Source organism: Oncorhynchus tshawytscha, linkage group LG08 (genome assembly GCF_018296145.1).
Source record: "Oncorhynchus tshawytscha isolate Ot180627B linkage group LG08, Otsh_v2.0, whole genome shotgun sequence".
NCBI lineage: Eukaryota > Metazoa > Chordata > Actinopteri > Salmoniformes > Salmonidae > Oncorhynchus > Oncorhynchus tshawytscha.
The window spans coordinates 18512741-18534472 of NC_056436.1; the positions used below are offsets into that span (position 1 = coordinate 18512741).

General features: G+C 43.7%; 1 protein-coding gene across 1 annotated transcript in view; it reads right to left on the reverse strand.

Moving 5' to 3' along the window:
* The window catches only part of LOC112255779 (neuronal PAS domain-containing protein 3-like), a 314403-nt gene that overhangs the window by 265353 nt on the left and 27318 nt on the right, over positions 1-21732 (reverse strand). The window contains exon 3 of the mRNA XM_042326252.1: positions 8379-8623. Within this exon, the coding sequence (XP_042182186.1) occupies positions 8379-8623 (245 nt within the window). The remainder of the gene's footprint in view (positions 1-8378; positions 8624-21732) is intronic.

Sequence of the window (21732 nt, forward strand, 5' to 3'; positions counted from 1 at the left end):
CACAGAATAATTTTGGACATTTTGATTCATGCCAAGGGTTGAAAAGCTACCAAAACAACTTGGTTTAATTATTAAAGGTATTACTGCTGCCTTAGTCAAGCCAATTACATTTGATTGGATACTTTCTTTGTTCAACAAGCTCTTTTCAAGTGTTTTTAATGTACTGTCAAAGCAAGTCTAATAGACAATTTTTCACGACTGTTATTGTCCTTGGAAAAAGGACCTTGGCTACTAGCCTTGTCCGAACCATCCGGCTCTCACCAGCTTCCATTCTATTTCGCTACACAGATAGTGAGATCAGAAGGCTACAGTAGAGAGCTTCATGGCAGGGTGATGTGAGAAGGCCATCTGAAGGCAGTGCTGTGCTCTTCTCTGGCCTCTATAGTGTAAACCCACAGTGATTTGTACTACTTTGTGTGGGTATTAGCTGCAGCTGACTAAAGGGCCAGTCACAACACTAGAAGAAAGCCTTTCCATATTCATTCCAACTGTCCCTCTGATTTATTCCTCCATTAATGGACCATTTGCAGAACAGCAAATTACTGAGCCCATCGACGCAGGGTGTAGTGCCTGGCTACATGAGCAAATAATGCAGCTACAGTAGGCTATGCATTGGAATAAAAATAAATACATTCAAGGCTTGATTATTTTACAAGAGTCTCCAATTTTTAAATAAATAAAAACAAAATATACAGTAATCACATTGTGTAAAATACAAGTCACAAAAAATGTACAAATACGCATATTATAAATACACACATTACATACACGTGTTACACACACATATATATACAGTTGAAGTCAGAAGTTTACATACACTTAGGTTGTAGTCATTAAAACTCGTTTTTCAACCACTACACAAATTTCTTGTTAACAAACTATTGTTTTGGCAAGTCAGTTAGGACGTGTTCTGTCTCCTAGAGATGAATGTACTTTGGTGCGAAAAGTGCAAATCAATCCCAGAACAACAGCAAGGGACCTTGTGAAGATGCTGCAGGAAACAGGTGCAAAAGTATCTATATCCACAGTAAAACAAGTCCTACATCGACATAACCTGAAAGGCTGCTCAGCAAGGAAGAAGCAACTGCTCCAAAACCGCCATAAAATGCCAGACTAGGGTTTGCAACTGCACATGGGGACAAAGATTGTACTTTTTGGAGAAATGTCCTCTAAATCAAATCAAATCAAATTGATTTATATAGCCCTTCGTACATCAGCTGATATCTCAAAGTGCTGTACAGAAACCCAGCCTAAAGTCTGATGAAACAAATATAGAACTGTTTGTCCATCGTTATGTTTGGAGGAAAAAGGGGGAGGCTTGCAAGCCCAAGAACACCATCCCAACCGTGAAGCACGGGGGTGGCAGCATCATGTTGTGGGGGTACTTTGCTGCAGGAGGGACTGGTGCACTTCACAAAATAGAAGGGATCATGAGGTAGGAAAATTATGTGGATATATTGAAGCCACATCTCAAGACATCAATCAGGAAGTTAAAGCTTGGTCGCAAAACGGTCTTCCAAAAGGACAATGTCCCCAAGCATACTTCCAAAGTTGTGGCAAAATGGCTTAAGGACAACAAAGTCAAGGTATTCGAGTGGCCATAACAAAGCCCTGACCTCAATCCTATAGACAATGTGTGAGCAGAACTGAAAAAGCGTGTGAGAGCAAGGAGGCCTACAAACCTGACTTAATTACACCAGCTCTGTCAGGAAGAATGGGCCAAAATGCACCCAACTTACTGTGGGGAGCTTGTGGAAGGCTACCCAAAACCTTTGACCCAAGTGAAACAATTTAAAAGCAATGCTACCAAATACTAATTGAGTGTATGCTAACCACCTACCAACTGGGAATGTGATGAAATAAATAAAATCCGAAATAAATCATGCTCTCTACTATTATTCTGAAATTTCACATTCTTAAAATAAAGTGGTGATCCTAACTGACCTAAGACAGGGAACGTTTACTAGGCTTAAATGTCAGGAATTGTGAAAAACTGAGTTTAAATGTATTGGGCTAAGGTGTATGTAAACTTCCGACTTCAACTGTACATATGCAGACAGACAGACAGGCAGACAGACACACATGCACACACAAGTGCAGTCTCATACTGCTAGTAAGCTACTGGCAACCTCTGCGTTGTCGTCTCCATTGATGAATGGATAGTTCACAGAAGCAAACAGAGACTCTTCATTAAGAGAAAACATCCAAACATCTTAGTGATTTCATGTCCCAGTAAAAAAAATCATGTAAAAAGTCATGTTTTAGAAAATGACTCATATTCAGCCACAGTGTTTTGTCTTCTCCTCATGTTCCATTTCATTGTAATCCGTTCTGGAATATAAACAAAGTGACTACACTCATTTCCATTAAACCACATTGTTCAACAACAACGCTTCCCGGAGCTGTTTGTGCCCACAACAAAAAGTGTATAAGTAATTGTTTCCATGGCAATTACTTTATTTGGTTGTGCATACTAAAATAAAGAAAGAAAATAACACAAACATGCCCACCAGCCTTTCCAATGTAGCCAAAAGCAATTTCCTATTCTAAATGTAGTTATGCAAAGCCTATGGGCATCATCAGCATTCAGTAATTACTTTTATAATTACTGCTGTTTTTCTCACTGTCATTCAATTTTTCTTACACAGTGACTGGGGAATAGAACATCTCACACTCACAGCTGGGCAAATTACTATCCATTTATTAAGTGGGAGAAATGTAGGAAGCTGTTTAGCCAAAGCAGTACCTCTACTATAATACACTAAGCTTGTGTTAGTAAAGAGCTGCCATTTTTCCAAAAGGTGCATAAACGCCACATTTATTCTCTGTGTCCTGAGTGTCCATTGTGATAAAAAACACCATGACTAAGTCCCAAATGGCACCCTATTCCCTTTATAGTGCACTATTTTTAATTAGGGCCCATAGGACTCTGGTCAAAAGTAGTGCACTATATAGGGAACAGGGTGCCATTTGCGGTGCACATATTAATCCCCTCATTACCAGCCACAGTGCGTGTGGCACAGTGGGCAAGAGGGAAAGTGCACTTTAATCAATGCCCTTTTCAGCACCAACCTTCTTACCCAAAACGACTTCACATGGATGGACTGGGCCACTTAGGGATTACAGTTAGATCGCTCTGCCAGACGGTCAAAGGCTTCAACCAGATAACATGTTTAACACCATTTCATATAGTAGTTCATATTACCCCCTTGGTCAGGGGGGGGGGCACATTGGTAATATCCCCCAAGCAGTGACAATGGGAAGCAGTGCATTATTTGCTGGGAAAAGGCTGGTAAGATATCAATGGTGCCGGGAGGGAGGGTAGCATGCAGACACCTCAAGGTCAATGTGAAAAGTCACTGACAAAATGATGTACCTTGGAGCAAGTACATGGGCTTCTGGCACTGATTCCATTCTTTTAATAGTTGCTTTACAGCTGAGGTAGAAAAGAAAAGACCAAGTGACAGGTACAACCCTTACGAGAAGTGCACAGTGATCCATTTTGTATTCATACCAAAAAGAATGCACATCATTTCTCAAGCAAATGAGTTTAATATGTATGAACTGAATGTTTACGTATAACCCCTTAACGGTAGAATCGTCATATCCATTTGTTTTTCTTGCATTTCCTGATATAAGCCTTGTCTGCTGTAAAACATCAAAGTGGTAAACATATTGCCACTATGTGAAATATGTTGTAATGGTTGGTCATAACTGAGGACACAAAAGAAACATCATATCTGAAAGGGCTGGATGGATGAAGTACAGAAATGCCACTGCTGCGTCTCTTCTCTCTATAATTAACACAACTAAGGTTTTGAGTCCCAAATGGCACCTTATTCCCTATGTAGTGCACTACTTTTAACCAGAAGGCCCGAGTCAAAATAGTGCACTACTTTTAACCAGAGGGCCGGGTCAAAATAGTGCACTACATAAGGTGCCATTTGGTGCCAACTTAATGTGCTGAGCCCATTCAGGGGACATCAAACAGTACGACACATAGACTAGAGTATGACACAGACTAGAGTATGACACATAGACTAGAGTATGACACATAGACTAGAGTATGACACATAGACTAGAGTATGACACATAGACTAGAGTATGACACATAGACTAGAGAGCCTCTCTGGTTGGTCTATGAAGATGATGCTTGACCCCTAATCTAACGTAAGGCTGCCAAACAACACTGTATTCAAGGGAGTTAAATGACTCAGTTGCATGAATTGAAATGAATTCTGCCATCTTTCAGTGAAGAAATTCTCACCTTTTGTATTCCAATAGTAAATTATGTCCTACAAAAATGCTAAAATTCAGAGAATAAACAGGTAAACATTAAATGTACTGTATGCATAGTAAAACATGAATTGTGGACTGTCGTGGTGATGGAAGGAGGTCTCTTTTTTGGAGCCACCTGATTCTTGCGTCTGGCATTTTACTGACTCCTCTCTGTTCTGCTCTACTCTGCTCCTCTCTGCTCTTATCTGTTCCTCTCCTCACCTCTCTGCTCTTCTCCTCTCTGCTCCTCTCCTCACCTCTCTGCTCCTCTCCTCACCTCACCTCTCTGCTTTTCTACTCTCTGCTCTGCTCTTCTCCTCTCTGCTCCTCTCCTCACCTCTCTGCTCCTCTCCTCACCTCTCTGCTTTTCTAATCTCTGCTCTGCTCTTCTCCTCTCTGCTCCTCACCTCTCTACTCCTCTCCTCACCTCTCTGCTTTTCTCCTCTCTGCTCCACTCCTCTCCTCTCTGCTCCTCTCCTCTCTGCTCCTCACCTCTCTACTCCTCTCCTCACCTCTCTGCTTTTCTCCTCTCTGCTCCACTCCTCTCCTCTCTGCTCCTCTCCTCACCTCTCTGCTCCTCTCCTCACCTCTCTGCTCTTCTCCTCTCTGCTCTTCTCCTCTCTGCTCCTCTCCTCACCTCTCTGCTCCACCCCTCTCCTCTGCTCTTCTCCTCTCTGCTCCCTCCTCTCCTCTCTGCTACCCTCCTCTCCTCTCTGCTCCTCTCCTCTCTGCTTCCCTCCTCTCCTCTCTGCTCCTCTCCTCTCTCTCTGCTCCACTCCTCTCTGTTCATCTCCTCTCCTCTCCTCTCTGCTCTTCTCCTCTCTCCTCCTCTCCTCTCTGCTCTAATCTCCTCTCTGCTCCACTCCTCTCCTCTCTGCTTCCCTCCTCTCCTCTCTGCTCCTCTCCTCATCTCTCTGCTCCACTCCTCTCTGTTCATCTCCTCCCTGCTCCTCTCCTCCTCTCCTCTCCTTTCTACCTCTCTGCTCTAATCTTCTCCTCTCTGCTCCACTCCTCTCCTCTCTGCTTCTCTCCTCTCCTCACCTCTCTGCTCCTCTCCTCACCTCTCTGCTCTTCTCCTCTCTGCTCCACTCCTCTCTGCTCCACTCCTCTCCGCTCCCCTCCTCTCTGCTCCACTCCTCTCTGCTCCGCTCCTCTCTGCTCCGCTCCTCTCTGCTCCGCTCCTCTCCTCTCTGCTCCCCCTCCTCTCCTGCTCCCCTCCTCTCCTCTCTGCTCCCCTCCTCTCCTCTCTGCTCCCCTCCTCTCTGCTCCTGCTCCTCTCCTCTCTGCTCCTCTCCTCTCTGCTCCCCTCCTCTCCTCTCTGCTCCTCTCCTCTCCTCTCTGCTCCCCTCCTCTCCTCTCTGCTCCCCTCCTCTCCTCTCTGCTCCCCTCCTCTCCTCTCTGCTCCCCTCCTCTCCTCTCTGCTCCCCTCCTCTCCTCTCTGCTCCCCTCCTCTCCTCTCTGCTCCTCTCCTCTCCTCTCTGCTCCACTCCTCTCTGCTCCGCTCCTCTCTGCTCCCCTCCTCTCCTCTCTGCTCTGCTCTTCTCCTCTCTGCTCTGCTCTTCTCCTCTCTGCTCTTCTCCTCACCTCTCTGCTCCTCTCCTCACCTCTCTGCGTTTCTCCTCTCTGCTCCGCTCCTCTCCTCTCTGCTCCGCATGCATGAATAATAATATGCCCAGGTGGCGGAGGGGTTGGAGGGGATGAGGAGGCGTCGCCAGCCTTCAAACAAGAGAAAGGTCACGCTTGTTTGTGCAGTGTCCTTCAACAGATGTGAACTGCCTCTGACAGAGACTAGCAAATTTCGGGTTAAAACGCTCGGGAAAAAAATTGTTGATGGGTCAATTACGGTAAAGGTCAATAGAAGGCAACGAGGAAGGAAAGAAGAGCGGCGAGAGAGGAGAGACTAAACTTATGATAATACATCAACAGCATTTGGAGAGAGAGAAGTGGAGGTCAAATTCCTTTAGCTTTGATGCCAGTACTATCGCCTATCATTTTTATTTCATATCCAAGCAATCTATACTCAACTTTGTCACCTTGGTTTTGTATTCCATGGAATAGAGGCTGGTTTTAACTACGTTTGGCAACTCAGACAGACATCAGCGCCACCCAAATGCCAGGTCTGTATGTTAAGGCACAAGGCAAATTGATTGAGCGACTGTGTCTGCTAAATGAACTGGGCCGGCCATGAATCAGAAACAGTGTAACTCTGCTGCTGTATGAGGCTGGCCTTCATCTGTGTAGCATAAACAACTCTGAAAAGAAAAGGGCCTGTCCTCTCCCTCGTCTGATACTGTACAATAACACAGCATACCCTTCTCCCTCCTCCTGCATTACCATGCAGTGCATTGCTAAGCCTGGCTCCTGTGTGTGTGTGTGTGTGTGTGTGTGTGTGTGTGTGTGTGTGTGTGTGTGTGTGTGTGTGTGTGTGTGACATCTGTAAACCAATCAAAACGTATGACCCCCTCCACATCCTCTTCCAGTATCCATATCCTACCTACAGCCTCTATAGCCTGCTGTGTCTGGCAGGCTGGGAGCTGTGGAAGCTCCGGGTCAGGCTCAACGTAGCCTATTCAGAAATAACACTGATTCATGGGCAGAGGGAGATGGTAAGCCATCTTCATTAGCTACCGGCGATGCACAGCAACAAAAAGGATGGGATCAATACGCCACTCTGTTCAGAATGAAGTGAAAATAAAATGTGGTGAGTTAGTGATTCAATTCAGACTGCCACTATCTGTCTGCCGATAAAAAGACAGGACATGCAGCAGAGGTGGAGTCATTCATTCAAATATCCAAATGTAAAATGTTTCTGGTTCAATGCCCCCCCAGCAGCATTGTGTACTCATCTTTCATTGAATGTAAAGTGTAGGCTATAGGTCTTAGTTGTATCAGGAGGAAATCAAGCAGCCTTTTCCAATCCAAATCATTCAGCAGTATATATTTTCTAATTAAAATGCATGTCTCTTCAAAGCCAGACAACAATGATGCCATCTGGTGTGTGTGTGTGTGTGTGTGTGTGTGTGTGTGTGTGTGTGTGTGTGCCTCGGCAGAGCAAACAGCTCGCATTGACTGAACATTTCTGCAATTTACTTTAATCTTTACGGTCATTCCTACTCCAGCATACCCTATTAAAATATACAGATCTGTATCTTCTTTAAGTGCACTGCACAAAGACCCAATTTCAAAGGCAAATTCAGTTACATTTGAATATACTCAGAATTTCTGCATGTACTAGTAGGCTCAAACTGTATCAAAGTTAAATGTTTACATTTTCAATATGTGTGACCAGACCACAGGTGCCAGAGTTCCTTATTTCCCCTCCACTCTAACATTGAGTGTAGGCTTGTGTCCAGTAAAACATTCAAGGAATATCTCTATTTACCAATAGTCAGATTAACTTGTGGATACGATTTGTATGTCTCTGTGTCCAGCATGAAGGAAGTTAGAGGTAGTTTCACGAGCCAATGCTAACTAGCGTTAGCCCAATGACTGGGGGTCTACAGGTACTGTAGTATATGCTAAGCAGAGTCATAAGAATGGTATCTATGAGTTCATCTGACCCTGGGTAAGTAGAAAGATTTCTTAAATACCAGAGTCTCACAGAATCCCTTTAATCCCGTCATGGTCTACAGGAGTTGACGTTTTATAATATTAGAATTGACAGTATTACCTTAATATCACAGTATGTTAAAGCTCAGACAAAGAGAGATATCATCAATGTTTAGCTGGTAAAGTGAGTGCACCATTGATATGAACATTTGGTACTGAACTACAGATATAGAATCTTAATTTGAGACAGTTTGCTACAGCGGGTAAATAATCCTACAGCAAAAGGACATGTGAATGATTATGTGGATTATAATTAATGGACATTTTTGTAGAGGTTGATATATTTTCGTAAGGGAAAATCAAGTCTGAAATTTCAAAGTGAAGATTACAAACTTCAGATTTGTTTTTAAAACCTCAAAATACACGACACGTTTTACATTTCATGTGTTGAAAGAAAGTTCTCCTGCAACCGGGTGATTAAATGAAGATCCTACATCTGTAGACTGAACTAAATTGTGGGTAGCTGGACCATGGTGGTGAATGGAGCTGACCTTTGACCGAGGTGTTGGGCGGTGGGCCTTCCATGCGCAGGTTCCATGGTGGGTCCCCCTGGTTGGCGAAGTCCCTCATCTTCAGGTAGCTGATGGTGAGGCGGATGATGGAAGCCTTGTCCAGCTGGCTGGTGATGGCGCCAGGCAGGGGCAGCATCTTAGCCAGCTCGTAGAACTCAAAGTTCTCCTTCCCCCGCCGCGAGCGAGCTGCATCCCGGGACTTCTCCTTCCTCAGAGCCTGCAACCTGGTGGGGACAGGAGAAGAGACAGGAGTTAGGACTAGGGTTGTGTTCAGTAGGGATAAAACATTTAGAAACGTTTTGATACGTGTATGGGAAATACTACCTCAACTCAGCAGTTAAGACCAGAGACATCTTGAAATTGGGAAATACTACCTCAACTCAGCAGTTAAGACCAGAGACATCTTGAAATTGGGAAATACTACCTCAACTCAGCAGTTAAGACCAGAGACATCTTGAAATTGGGAAATACTACCTCAACTCAGCAGTTAAGACCAGAGACATCTTGAAATTGGGAAATACTACCTCAACTCATCAGTTAAGACCAGAGACATCTTGAAATTGGGAAATACTACCTCAACTCAGCAGTTAAGACCAGAGACATGTTCAGTGGGAAGCAAACATTTGAATCCGCAGCAAGTAAGGGCCTGGGTTCGACCAAGAAGCACAGAAAGCTGTGGCATTCCATCATTCAATGCTAACACTACCATAAGCAGGTTAGCGAGAAAGCAAGACCAGGGACGTGTTAAGTAAGGAAAGTAAATGTTTTGAAACAGGGAGATACTTCCAGAATTAGAGTGATTAGATTTTCATTTTCCTTTGCTAAATGTTTTGCTAAGCCTTGACCAACTGAACATGACCCTGGACCCTCTGTCTGCTCAGACACCTGTTGTCATACTGTGGCCTAAGTCTAGGTTACAGGGCTTTTGTACCAAACACACCAGCCCACAGTCAGTTGTGGCCATTAGTGACTTTGCTCTACTCCAGTGGGAATGCTCACCACAATTGATTCAGTCATTAGAATTTAGAAGTGGGTCTCACGAGACAGCCTGCTGAATGACTTTCAGATTGCTGCCTTTTTCAAAGAAAGAGACTGCAATACGCCTAGATATTGCCATTCAGATAAATTTAATCAGCAAATGCTGTCAAGTGTAATGTCCACATGCTACAGTGCATGTGGGTATGGAAAGTTGTATTGTATTAATACTGTATTTGATATCAATAATGTAGTTATTGATGTCAAACAGGATTAATAAATGTTAAAATGGCTTTCCATATCTATACCAAAGTTTCACCTGCCTCTCTCTCTCTCTCTCTCTAATATACTGCAGGTACATATTTATCAGATGTGTCACAATAGGATTAAAACAGATACCTGGGCATATATACACTGCTCAAAAAAATAAAGGGAACACTTAAACAACACAATGTAACTCCAAGTCAATCACACTTCTGTGAAATCAAACTGTCCACTTAGGAAGCAACACTGATTGACAATAAATGTCACATGCTGTTGTGCAAATGGAATAGACAATTGGTGGAAATTATAGGCAATTAGCAAGACACCCCCAATAAAGGAGTGGTTCTGCAGGTGGGGACCACAGACCACTTCTCAGTTCCTATGCTTCCTGGTTGATGTTTTGGTCACTTTTGAATGCTGGCGGTGCTTTCACTCTAGTGGTAGCATGAGACAGAGTCTACAACCCACACAAGTGGCTCAGGTAGTGCAGCTCATCCAGGATGGCACATCAATGCGAGCTGTGGTAAGAAGGTTTGCTGTGTCTGTCAGCGTAGTGTCCAGAGCATGGAGGCGCTACCAGGAGAAAGGCCAGGACATCAGGAGACGTGGAGGAGGCTGTAGGAGGGCAACAACCCAGCAGCAGGACCGCTACCTCCGCCTTTGTGCAAGGAGGAGCAGGAGGAGCACTGCCAGAGGCCTGCAAAATGACCTCCAGCAGGCCACAAATGTGCACAAATGTGCTCAAACGGTCAGAAACAGACTCCATGAGGGTGGTATGAGGGCCCAACGTCCACAGGTGGGGGTTGTGCTTACAGCCCAACACCTTGCAGGACGATTGGCATTTGCCAGAGAACACCAAGATTGGCAAATTCGCCACTGGCGCCCTGTGCTCTTCACAGATGAAAGCAGGTTCACACTGAGCACATGTGACAGACGTGACAGAGTCTGGAGACGCCGTGGAGAACGTTCTGCTGCCTGCAACATCCTCCAGCATGACCAGTTTGGCGGTGGGTCAGTCATGGTGTGGGGTGGCATTTCTTTGGGGGGGCCGCACAGCCCTCCATGTGCTCGCCAGAGGTAGCCTGACTGCCATTAGGTACCGAGATGATATCCTCAGACCCCTTGTGAGACCATATGCTGGTGCGGTTGGCCCTGGGTTCCTCCTAATGCAAGACAATGCTAGACCTCATGTGGCTGGAGTGTGTCAGCAGTTCCTGCAAGAGGAAGGCATTGATGCTATGGACTGGCCCGCCCGTTCCCCAGACCTGAATCCAATTGAGCACATCTGGGACATCATGTCTCACTCCATCCACCAACGCCACGTTGCACCACAGACTGTACAGGAGTTGGCGGATGCTTTAGTCCAGGTCTGGGAGGAGATCCCTCAGGAGACCATCCGCCACCTCATCAGGAGCATGCCCAGGTGTTGTAGGGAGGTCATACAGGCACGTGGAGGCCACACACACTACTGAGCTTCATTTTGACTTGTTTTAAGGACATTACATCAAAGTTGGATCGGCCTGTAGTGTGGTTTTCCACTTTAATTTTGAGTGTGACTCCAAATCCAGACCTCCATGGGTTGATCAATTTGATTTCCATTGATCATTTTTGTGAGATTTTGTTGTCAGCACATTCAACTATGTAAAGAAAAAAGTATTTAATAAGAATATTTCATTCATTCAGATCTAGGATGTGTTATTTTAGTGTTCCCTGTATTTTTTTGAGCAGTGTATATACTTTACATACTATAGCCTACTGTATTTAGGTTTATGCTTATAAGTCCTTTATTTATCCAGCGGCAGTAGATCACATGACCTATTCAAGGATGCATGGTTAGTTATAGTCTATTGGTTCGCATCGTTTCAGTCAAACACTTCTGTCTGCTTTAGTCGCTGTGTTATTTATTTCATATCAGATAACTCCAAGCAGACAGTTCCATTCTTCCATAACACAACTCCCAACTTTCCATGGCGTTCATCATCCCAAGCCATTTTGAATTAAGTTGGCAATAAATCACACAGGAACCTCTGGGTTCCCCACTGGCCGACAGCTAGATTAATTTTTTTACCAGCACAAATGCGAAATCAGTTTGAATGGACTTGAAAGATGAGGTAAGGCAGGGGTTTTTCCCCCCCGAAGATGAAAAATGACTTGGTGAAGAAAATAATTTTTCATTGTTTTGTCGTTTACTTATCAGTGATTCGAGCTAAAAACAACATCATTAAGCCAACATGAAAACAGCAAGACAAGGCCCACCCACCCTCTCTGATAGATGTCGGTTACTTATAGAGTATATAGATTCAAAAGAAGAGTTCAAATATGAATTCATGCATTTAGAATTGCATGCAAGATTCAAATGACAATTCACCAAGCACCACTTCCCACAACCTTCATTCAGCCAAAGACTGTCTTGTGGGTCACTAATGACGTACTCATAGTTGTCAAGATCAATTTATGTTAGCTTTTGTGAGCATTAAGAGTGCAATAAGATCATTTCACTGCCAAATATAGATGAATCCTTTGCCTTTACATCTAGGTAGCAGATTGCCACCCTCGATCATGTCGATCGCTCACTCCCCTGCAAGAAGAAAAGCACCATTTGATGGTCTACTGCTCAGACAATATATAAAGCTAGTTGTAATGATTGTTTGGAGGCAAAGTGCAACAGAGCTGCAGAATTTGTACATTTTTTCCACAAACCTGGAAAGCACTATGTCGGCCTGCCAAATATTTTTGCATGTGCCGGGGTTGTGTGACATTAGTACAGCGAACAGACGGTATGTATCATGTTCTACCAGAGTAAATGTAACACTTTCTTTTATAAACATGACATTAAATCATGTTGTAGTTTAACATGAACCCCCCCAATGGCTTTTCAAGTGCCTTTCAGAAGACAGGGATGAGGTCACTTTGCACGTACAGCTTTGGCTGTATTTGGTTTTGTTTCCAGGTTAAACAGAGGTCACAAAGGTTGTTCTGTGGTGCACTGCACACCACATACCGCGCTTTCTGTTCTTCAACTTTATGTAGATTACTGTAAACAAAAATAAGATAATCACTTACTAAGTTGGTGACCAGTCCCATACATACTGCAACGTGTACTGTATGTCCCCATAGTCTGTATTATAAACTGGGTGGTTCGAGCCCAGAATGCTGATGGGTTGACAGCCATAGTATATCAGACAATATACCACGGGTATGACAAAACATTTCATTTTACTGTTCTAATTACATTGGTAACCAGTGCATAATAGCAATAAAGCACATATTGGTATATGGCCAATATCAATCCCAGAGGTAATACTATGCTGCTCCCTCCAGTGTGTCAGCTGTCTAAAAAGAGACTGACCAGTGGTAGGGAGCACAAGCAGTCAGGGCCAGCGTTATGGGCGGGCCTTAGGGGCTCTGGCCTGCCCTAGCATACCTTCTTGCCCGTCCAAATAAAATACTTAAATATTGATCATTTATTTGAACGGGGCGCACTCTGTCAGAAAGACGCATCAATCTCAGAGCAAGCATCCGAGGGAGTGAAAGAGTGCCCCTTCTGTCTCAGTATGTATAGACCATGTATCTGATGCTGTCTGGACCAAAAGGACCAAGAGAACCAGACAGCATGTCATACTATTTCTGTCCAGACAGCCTCAGATACATGGGCTACATATAGTAAGACAGAGGGGCTCTGTTTCACTCTCTTGGATGCTTTCTCCGGTGAGATCATTTCAGTCACTTGCGAATTGAAGGAAAGTTGGAGGATGCACTGTTGGCGGGTGCACTGTTGGCGGGTGCACTGTTGGCGGGTGCACTGTTGGCGGGTGCACTGTTGGCGGGTGCACTGTTTGGATGCTGGAATTATTTTGGACGAACGTGCAAAGGTAACCTACTTCTTGAAGTGATTTCTTTGACAATCAGATGAAAACATGATGACTGTTTGTGTTCATGCCACATTAAAAGGTAATACATTTTTACAGTTAAATGATGACTTTGCTATAAAACCCACGCAAGAGCATGCACACATAGGAGGTCCCAGGGAAAAAACATGCCCCCTATGGAAATCAGATGCCCGTCCAACTGATTCATTCTGGCAAGCAGGACTGCTTTGAAATCTGGCATTACACTTGAGTCCCAGAAAAGTGTGGTTATCAACAGGAAACAGGTCATTGCGTAGAGAACCATCTCTATCACCTACACTACTTCAGTAAATCATCTGCTCCACAATGGAGGAACAACCAGACCACATTCTTTTTGCACCATTTTTCAAACAATTCTCTGTATTCTCATTCGAAACCACACAAACCCACATCCATACACAAATCTCAATGACATAATGGAGAGAAACTCCATACTGGTGAATGTTTACTTGAGAATAGAATGCTTATGGCCCACACAGAGACATGCCAGTGGGGAAATCAAGCAATGTGCGGGGTGGCTGATAGGGATCTGTGTGTAGGAATAGAGAGTCCCACACCTAGAAGAGACCCTAGAGTACAGTTAGCATTGTTAAAATGGAAAAGGACTGTTGAGAGGACGAGATTAGCGATATGAAATGTACACAGAACAGGCTATTTGTTCACTCCAGTAACAGGGCTCCAAACACAGAGGAAGTCAGCATCCATTTGGAGTCCATTAGCTTTGACTTATATACTGAAGGCCTCACTTATAATATGAACATAATTATAATAATACAAACCAGACTAAACTTAACGCTAGCAAAGCATGTGTTGTTGCTTTGAATATCCTAAGCGGCTGGCAGGTTACAGTACCTAATGTCTTTGTTGAGCAAAATCATAAGGTATGTTGAGATGTGCTTGTGCAGTAAACAAAAATAAAGCAGCTACAGGGTCATTGGTCAATGAAATGAATGGACATCTGGAGGTGTCTAAGATATCGCTCTACTTAGCCAATCGGAGAATACATCAAGCAGCTGAAACGTGTGTGAATGATCATTTAGGATTGAAGCAATATATTTAATCAGTGTTGAAATGGCAGGAAGAGCAGAAACGCTACTCCTCTCCTCCTGAAGAAATGGATGACACCACTGATCAGGGGACTACATGACAAAACCAATAAATGGCTTTTGTGACTCTCTGCTCTCCATGTAGCAGGAAAAGGAAAGGGGGGGGGCACTCATTACATTAGGTTATATTTCCCATGATAACAAATTATATCTCCTTAGTAACATAATTGAACTTCTCATCAACTTGGTCACACAGGGTCATCAAACCTGTCCAAACCCCCAGCAGACAATGAGGGGTTATAAAAACAATACTGTTCAGGTTAGGCCTCACTCCACTCACTCTAAATACCACCAACACTGTTCAGGTTAGGCCTCACTCCACTCACTCTAAATACCACCAACACTGTTCAGGTTAGGCCTCACTCCACTCACTCTAAGTACCACCAACACTGTTCAGGTTAGGCCTCACTCCACTCACTCTAAATACCACCAACACTGTTCAGGTTAGGCCTCACTCCACTCACTCTAAATACCACCAACACTGTTCAGGTTAGGCCTCACTCCACTCACTCTAAATACCACCAACACTGTTCAGGTTAGGCCTCACTCCACTCACTCTAAATACCACCAACACTGTTCAGGTTAGGCCTCACTCCACTCACTCTAAATACCACCAACACTGTTCAGGTTAGGCCTCACTCCACTCACTCTAAATACCACCAACACTGTCAGGTTAGGCCTCACTCCACTCACTCTAAATACCACCAACACTGTTCAGGTTAGGCCTCACTCCACTCACTCTAAGTACCACCAACACTGTTCAGGTTAGGCCTCACTCCACTCACTCTAAATACCACCAACACTGTTCAGGTTAGGCCTCACTCCACTCACTCTAAATACCACCAACACTGTTCAGGTTATATTTCCCTAAATACCACCAACACTGTTCAGGTTAGGCCTCTCCACTCACTCTAAATACCACCAACACTGTTCAGGTTACTCCACTCACTCTAAATACCACCAACACTGTTCAGGTTAGGCCTCACTCCACTCACTCTAAATACCACCAACACTGTTCAGGTTAGGCCTCACTCCACTCACTCTAAATACCACCAACACTGTTCAGGTTAGGCCTCACTCCACTCACTCTAAATACCACCAACACTGTTCAGGTTAGGCCTCACTCCACTCACTCTAAATACCACCAACACTGTTCAGGTTAGGCCTCACTCCACTCACTCTAAATACCACCAACACTGTTCAGGTTAGGCCTCACTCCACTCACTCTAAATACCACCAACACTGTTCAGGTTAGGCCTCACTCCACTCACTCTAAATACCACCAACACTGTTCAGGTTAGGCCTCACTCCACTCACTCTAAGTACCACCAACACTGTTCAGGTTAGGCCTCACTCCACTCACTCTAAATACCACCAACACTGTTCAGGTTAGGCCTCACTCCACTCACTCTAAATACCACCAACACTGTTCAGGTTAGGCCTCACTCCACTCACTCTAAATACCACCAACACTGTTCAGGTTAGGCCTCACTCCACTCACTCTAAATACCACCAACACTGTTCAGGTTAGGCCTCACTCCACTCACTCTAAATACCACCAACACTGTTCAGGTTAGGCCTCACTCCACTCACTCTAAATACCACCAACACTGTTCAGGTTAGGCCTCATTCCACTCACTCTAAATACCACCAACACTGGACAAAACCAGGCCCCAGATTCACAAAGCATCTCAGAGAAGGTGTGCTAATATAGGCTCAGTTTAGCCTTTTAGATAATAATGAATAAGACTAAATGGACAGTGGAAGCCTGATCCATTTAAATCTGAGATGCTTTTGGAAGACAGACCCAGGTTGCAGAGGGGCGGCAAGGAGTTTCTAACTCAGCATTGCATGCTACACTAAGATGCTTAGTGCTATCCAGAATCCTTGGGACGTCCCTACCCTAAACCCTAACCTTAACCTTTACCCTTAACCATAACCCTTATCTAACCCTAACCTTCACCATTTTACATTTCAACTTCAATGGGGTAACGTCACAGTTGGGAAATCCCAAGGATCTCGGATAGCACGGAAATCACTAAGATGTTCACAAAATGTTTCCTGTATTTAAATAATAATAATTCAGATTCTCTGTTTAATAGTCACATGTACAGGGTTGCAGGTGTGATTGCATGGTACAGTGAAAATCTTAGTCTTCGAACTCCAGCATGCAGGAATAAGTGAAATAAAATAATGAAAATGGTAATAAAAACAACAATAGAAATATCACTAAGTATCACAGACGTTCATTAACATTTTCAGGACTATAAGTAGGAACACATATTATTCAATGATACTTTGACATCTGTTCAATTCATTGTACAGGTAGGTGTAGGATCTTGACTATTATTGCACACAGAGTGAGGTCATGCAACTTATTTTGTGACTTGCTAAGCAAATTTTTACTCTTGAAATTATTTAGGCTTGCCATAACAAAGGGGTTGAATATTTATTGACTCAAGACAATTCAGCTTTCCATTTTTTATTAATATGTAAAAAAAAATATCTTAAAACATAATTCCACTTTGACATTATGGGGTATTGTGTGTAGGCCAGTGACAATACATCTCTATTTGATCAATTTTAAATTCAGGCTGTAACACAACAAAATGTGGATAAAGTCGAGGGGTGTGAATACTTTCTGAAGGCACTGTATCTTTATGGTTAACTCTAACTGTTCTTAGAAGGTTGTTTCTCCCCACTAATACAAATTAAGGTCTGTCTGCCAATCAGAGTGTCCAATCAGTGAAGGGGATGGCCTATTGCCACGGATGTCCATTGCCCTTATTAAGGCTGCCATTACGCTCTGTGTCCCAGGTGACATTGATGTCCTCAGAGCTGCCTGTGTGTGTGTGTGTGTGTGTGTGTGTGTGTGTGTGTGTGTGTGTGTGTGTGTGTGTGTGTGTGTGTGTGTGTGTGTGTGTAGTGCTTTCAGAAAGTATTCAGACCCCTTGACTTAAAACAAATGTCCCTCATCAATCTACACACAATACCCCATAATGACAAAGAAAAAACAGGTTTAGACATTTTTGAAAATATCACATTTACATGAGTATTCAGACCCTTTACTCAGTACTTTGTTGAAGCACCTTTGGCAGAAAGTACAGCCTCGATTTGGAGAGTTTCTCCCATTCTTCTCTGCAGACCCTCTTAAGCTCTGTCAGGTTATATGGGGAGCGTTGCTGTACAGCTATTTTCAGGTCTCTCCAGAGATGTTCAATTGGGTTCAAGTCCGGGCTCTGGCTGGGCCACTCAAGGACATTCAGAGATTGACCCAAAGCTACTCCTGCATTGACTTGGCTGTGTTCTTATGGTCATTGTCCTGTTTGAAGGTGAAGCTTCACCCCAGTCTGAGGTCCTGAGCACTCTAGAGCAGGTTTTCATCAAGGATCTCTCTGTACTTTGCACTGTTCATCTTTCCCTCAATCCTGACTAGTCTCCCAGCCCCTGCCGCTGAAAAACATCCCCATAGCATGATGCTGCCACCACCATGCTTCACCGTATGGATGGTTCCAGGTTTCCTCCAGATATGATGCTTGGCATTCAGGTCAAAGAGTTCAATCTTGGTTTCATCAGACCAGAGAATCTTGTTTCTCATGGTCTGAGAGTCCTTTAGGTGCCTTTTGGCAAACTCCAAGTGGGCTGTCATGTGCCTTTTACTGAGGAGTGGCTTCCGTCTGGCCACTCTACCATAAAGGCCTGATTGGTGGAGTGCTGCAGAGATGGTTGTCCTTCTGGAAGGTTCCCCCATCTCCACAGAGGAACTCTGAAGCTCTGACCAAGAACCCGGTGACCATCGGGTTCTTGGTCACATCCCTGACCAAGGCCCTTCTCCCCCGATGGCTCAGTTTGACCGGGAGGCCAGCTCAATGAAGAGTCTTGGTGGTTCCAAACTTCTTCCATTAAGAATGGTAGAGACCACTGTGTTCTTGGGGACTTTCAAAGCAGCAGACATTTTTGGGTAACCTTCCCCAGATCTGTGCTTTGACACAACCCTGTCTCAGAGCGCTACAGACAATTCCTATGACCTCATGGCTTGGTTTTTGCTCTGACATGCACTGTCAACTGTGGGACCTTATATACACAGTTGTGTGACTTTCCAAATTATGTCCAATCAATTGAATTTACCACAGGAGGACTCCAATCAAGTTGTAGAAACATCTCAAGGATGATCAATGGAAACAGGATACACCTGGGCCCAATTTTGAGTCTCAAAGTAAATGGTCTGAATACTTATGCAAATAAGGTATTTATGTTTTATGTTTTATGCCAACATTTCTAAAACACTGTTTTCACTTTGTCATTATGGGGTATTGTGTGTAGCTTGATGAAGGAAACATAATTGTATCCATTTTAGAATAAGGCTGTAACGTAACAAAATGTGGAAAAATGAAAGGGTCTGAATACTTTCTGAATGTACTGTATATACATGTATGTGCCTGTGAGCATGTGTCTGTGATGTGGGTATATACATGTATGTGCCTGTGAGCATGTGTCTGTGATGTGTGTATATACATGTATGTGCCTGTGAGCATGTGTCTGTGATGTGGGTATATACATGTATGTGCCTGTGAGCATGTGTCTGTGATGTGTGTATATACATGTATGTGCCTGTGAGCATGTGTCTGTGATGTGGGTATATACATGTATGTGCCTGTGAGCATGTGTCTGTGATGTGGGTATATACATGTATGTGCCTGTGAGCATGTGTCTGTGATGTGGGTATATACATGTATGTGCCTGTGAGCATGTGTCTGTGATGTGGGTATATACATGTATGTGCCTGTGAGCATGTGTCTGTGATGTGGGTATATACATGTATGTGCCTGTGCCTGTGAGCATGTATGTCTGTGATGTGTCTGTGATGTGGTATATACATGTATGTGCCTGTGAGCATGTGTCTGTGATGTGGGTATATACATGTATGTGCCTGTGAGCATGTGTCTGTGATGTGGGTATATACATGTATGTGCCTGTGAGCATGTGTCTGTGATGTGGGTATATACATGTATGTGCCTGTGAGCATGTGTCTGTGATGTGGGTATATACATGTATGTGCCTGTGAGCATGTGTCTGTGATGTGTGTATATACATGTATGTGCCTGTGAGCATGTGTCTGTGATGTGGGTATATACATGTATGTGCCTGTGAGCATGTGTCTGTGATGTGGGTATATACATGTATGTGCCTGTGAGCATGTGTCTGTGATGTGTGTATATACATGTATGTGCCTGTGAGCATGTGTCTGTGATGTGTGTATATACATGTATGTGCCTGTGAGCATGTGTCTGTGATGTGTGTATATACATGTATGTGCCTGTGAGCATGTGTCTGTGATGTGTGTATATACATGTATGTGCCTGTGAGCATGTGTCTGTGATGTGGGTATATACATGTATGTGCCTGTGAGCATGTGTCTGTGATGTGGGTATATACATGTATGTGCCTGTGAGCATGTGTCTGTGATGTGGGTATATACATGTATGTGCCTGTGAGCATGTGTCTGTGATATGTGTATGTGTGTATGTCTGTGATGGGTGTATGTCTGTGATGTGTGTATGTCTGTGATGGGTGTATGTGTGTATGTCTGTGATGTGTGTATGTCTGTGATGTGTGTATGTCTGTGATGTGTGTATGTGTGTATGTCTGTGATGTGTGTATGTCTGTGATGTGTGTATGTCTGTGATGGGTGTATGTGTGTATGTCTGTGATGTGTGTATGTCTGTGATGTGTGTATGTCTGTGATGTGTGTATGATGTGTATGTCTGTGATGTGTGTATGTCTATGATGTGTGTATGTGTGTATGTCTATGATGTGTGTATGTGTGTATATGTGTGTATGTGTGTATGTCTGTGATGGTGTATGTCTGTGATGTGTGTATGTCTGTGTGTGTGTGTATGTGTGTATGTCTGTGATGTGTGTATGTCTGTGATGTGTGTATGTCTGTGATGTGTGTATGTGTGTATGTCTGTGATGTGTGTATGTCTGTGATGTGTGTATGTCTGTGATGTGTGTATGTGTGTATGTCTGTGATGGGTGTATGTCTGTGATGTGTGTATGTCTGTGATGTGTGTATGTCTGTGATGTGTGTATGTGTGTATGTCTGTGATGGGTGTATGTCTGTGATGTGTGTATGTCTGTGATGTGTGTATGTGTGTATGTCTGTGATGTGTGTATGTCTGTATGTGTGTATGTCTGTGATGTGTGTATGTGTGTATGTCTGTGATGTGTGTATGTCTGTGATGTGTGTATGTCTGTGATGTGTGTATGTCTGTGATGTGTGTATGTCTGTGATGTGTGTATGTCTGTGATGTGTGTATGTCTGTGATGTGTGTGTGTGTGTATGTCTATGATGTGTGTATGTCTGTGATGTGTGTATGTCTGTGATGTGTGTATGTCTGTGATGTGTGTATGTGTGTATGTCTGTGATGTCTGTGTGTATGTCTGTGATGTGTGTATGTCTGTGATGTGTGTATGTGTGTATGTCTGTGATGTGTGTATGTCTGTGATGGGTGTATGTCTGTGATGTGTGTATGTCTGTGATGTGTGTATGTGTGTATGTCTGTGATGTGTGTATGTCTGTGATGTGTGTATGTCTGTGATGTGTGTATGTCTGTGATGTGTGTATGTGTGTATGTCTGTGATGTGTGTATGTCTGTGATGTGTGTATGTCTGTGATGTGTGTATGTCTGTGATGTGTGTATGTCTGTGATGTGTGTATGTCTATGATGATGTGTTTGTCTGTGATGTGTGTATGTCTGTGATGTGTGATGTGAGTGTATGTCTGTGATGTGTGTATGTGTGTATGTCTGTGATGTGTGTATGTCTATGATGTGTGTATGTCTATGATGTGTGTATGTCTGATGTGTGTATGTCTGTGATGTGTGTGTATGTGTGTATGTCTGTGATGTCTGTGATGTGTGTATGTCTGTGATGTGTGTATGATGTGTATGTCTGTGATGTGTGTATGTGTGTATGTCTGTGATGTGTGTATGTTTGTGATGTGTGTATGTGTGTGTGTCTGTGATGTGTGTATGTCTATGATGTGTGTATGTCTGTGATGTGTCTGTGATGTGTGTA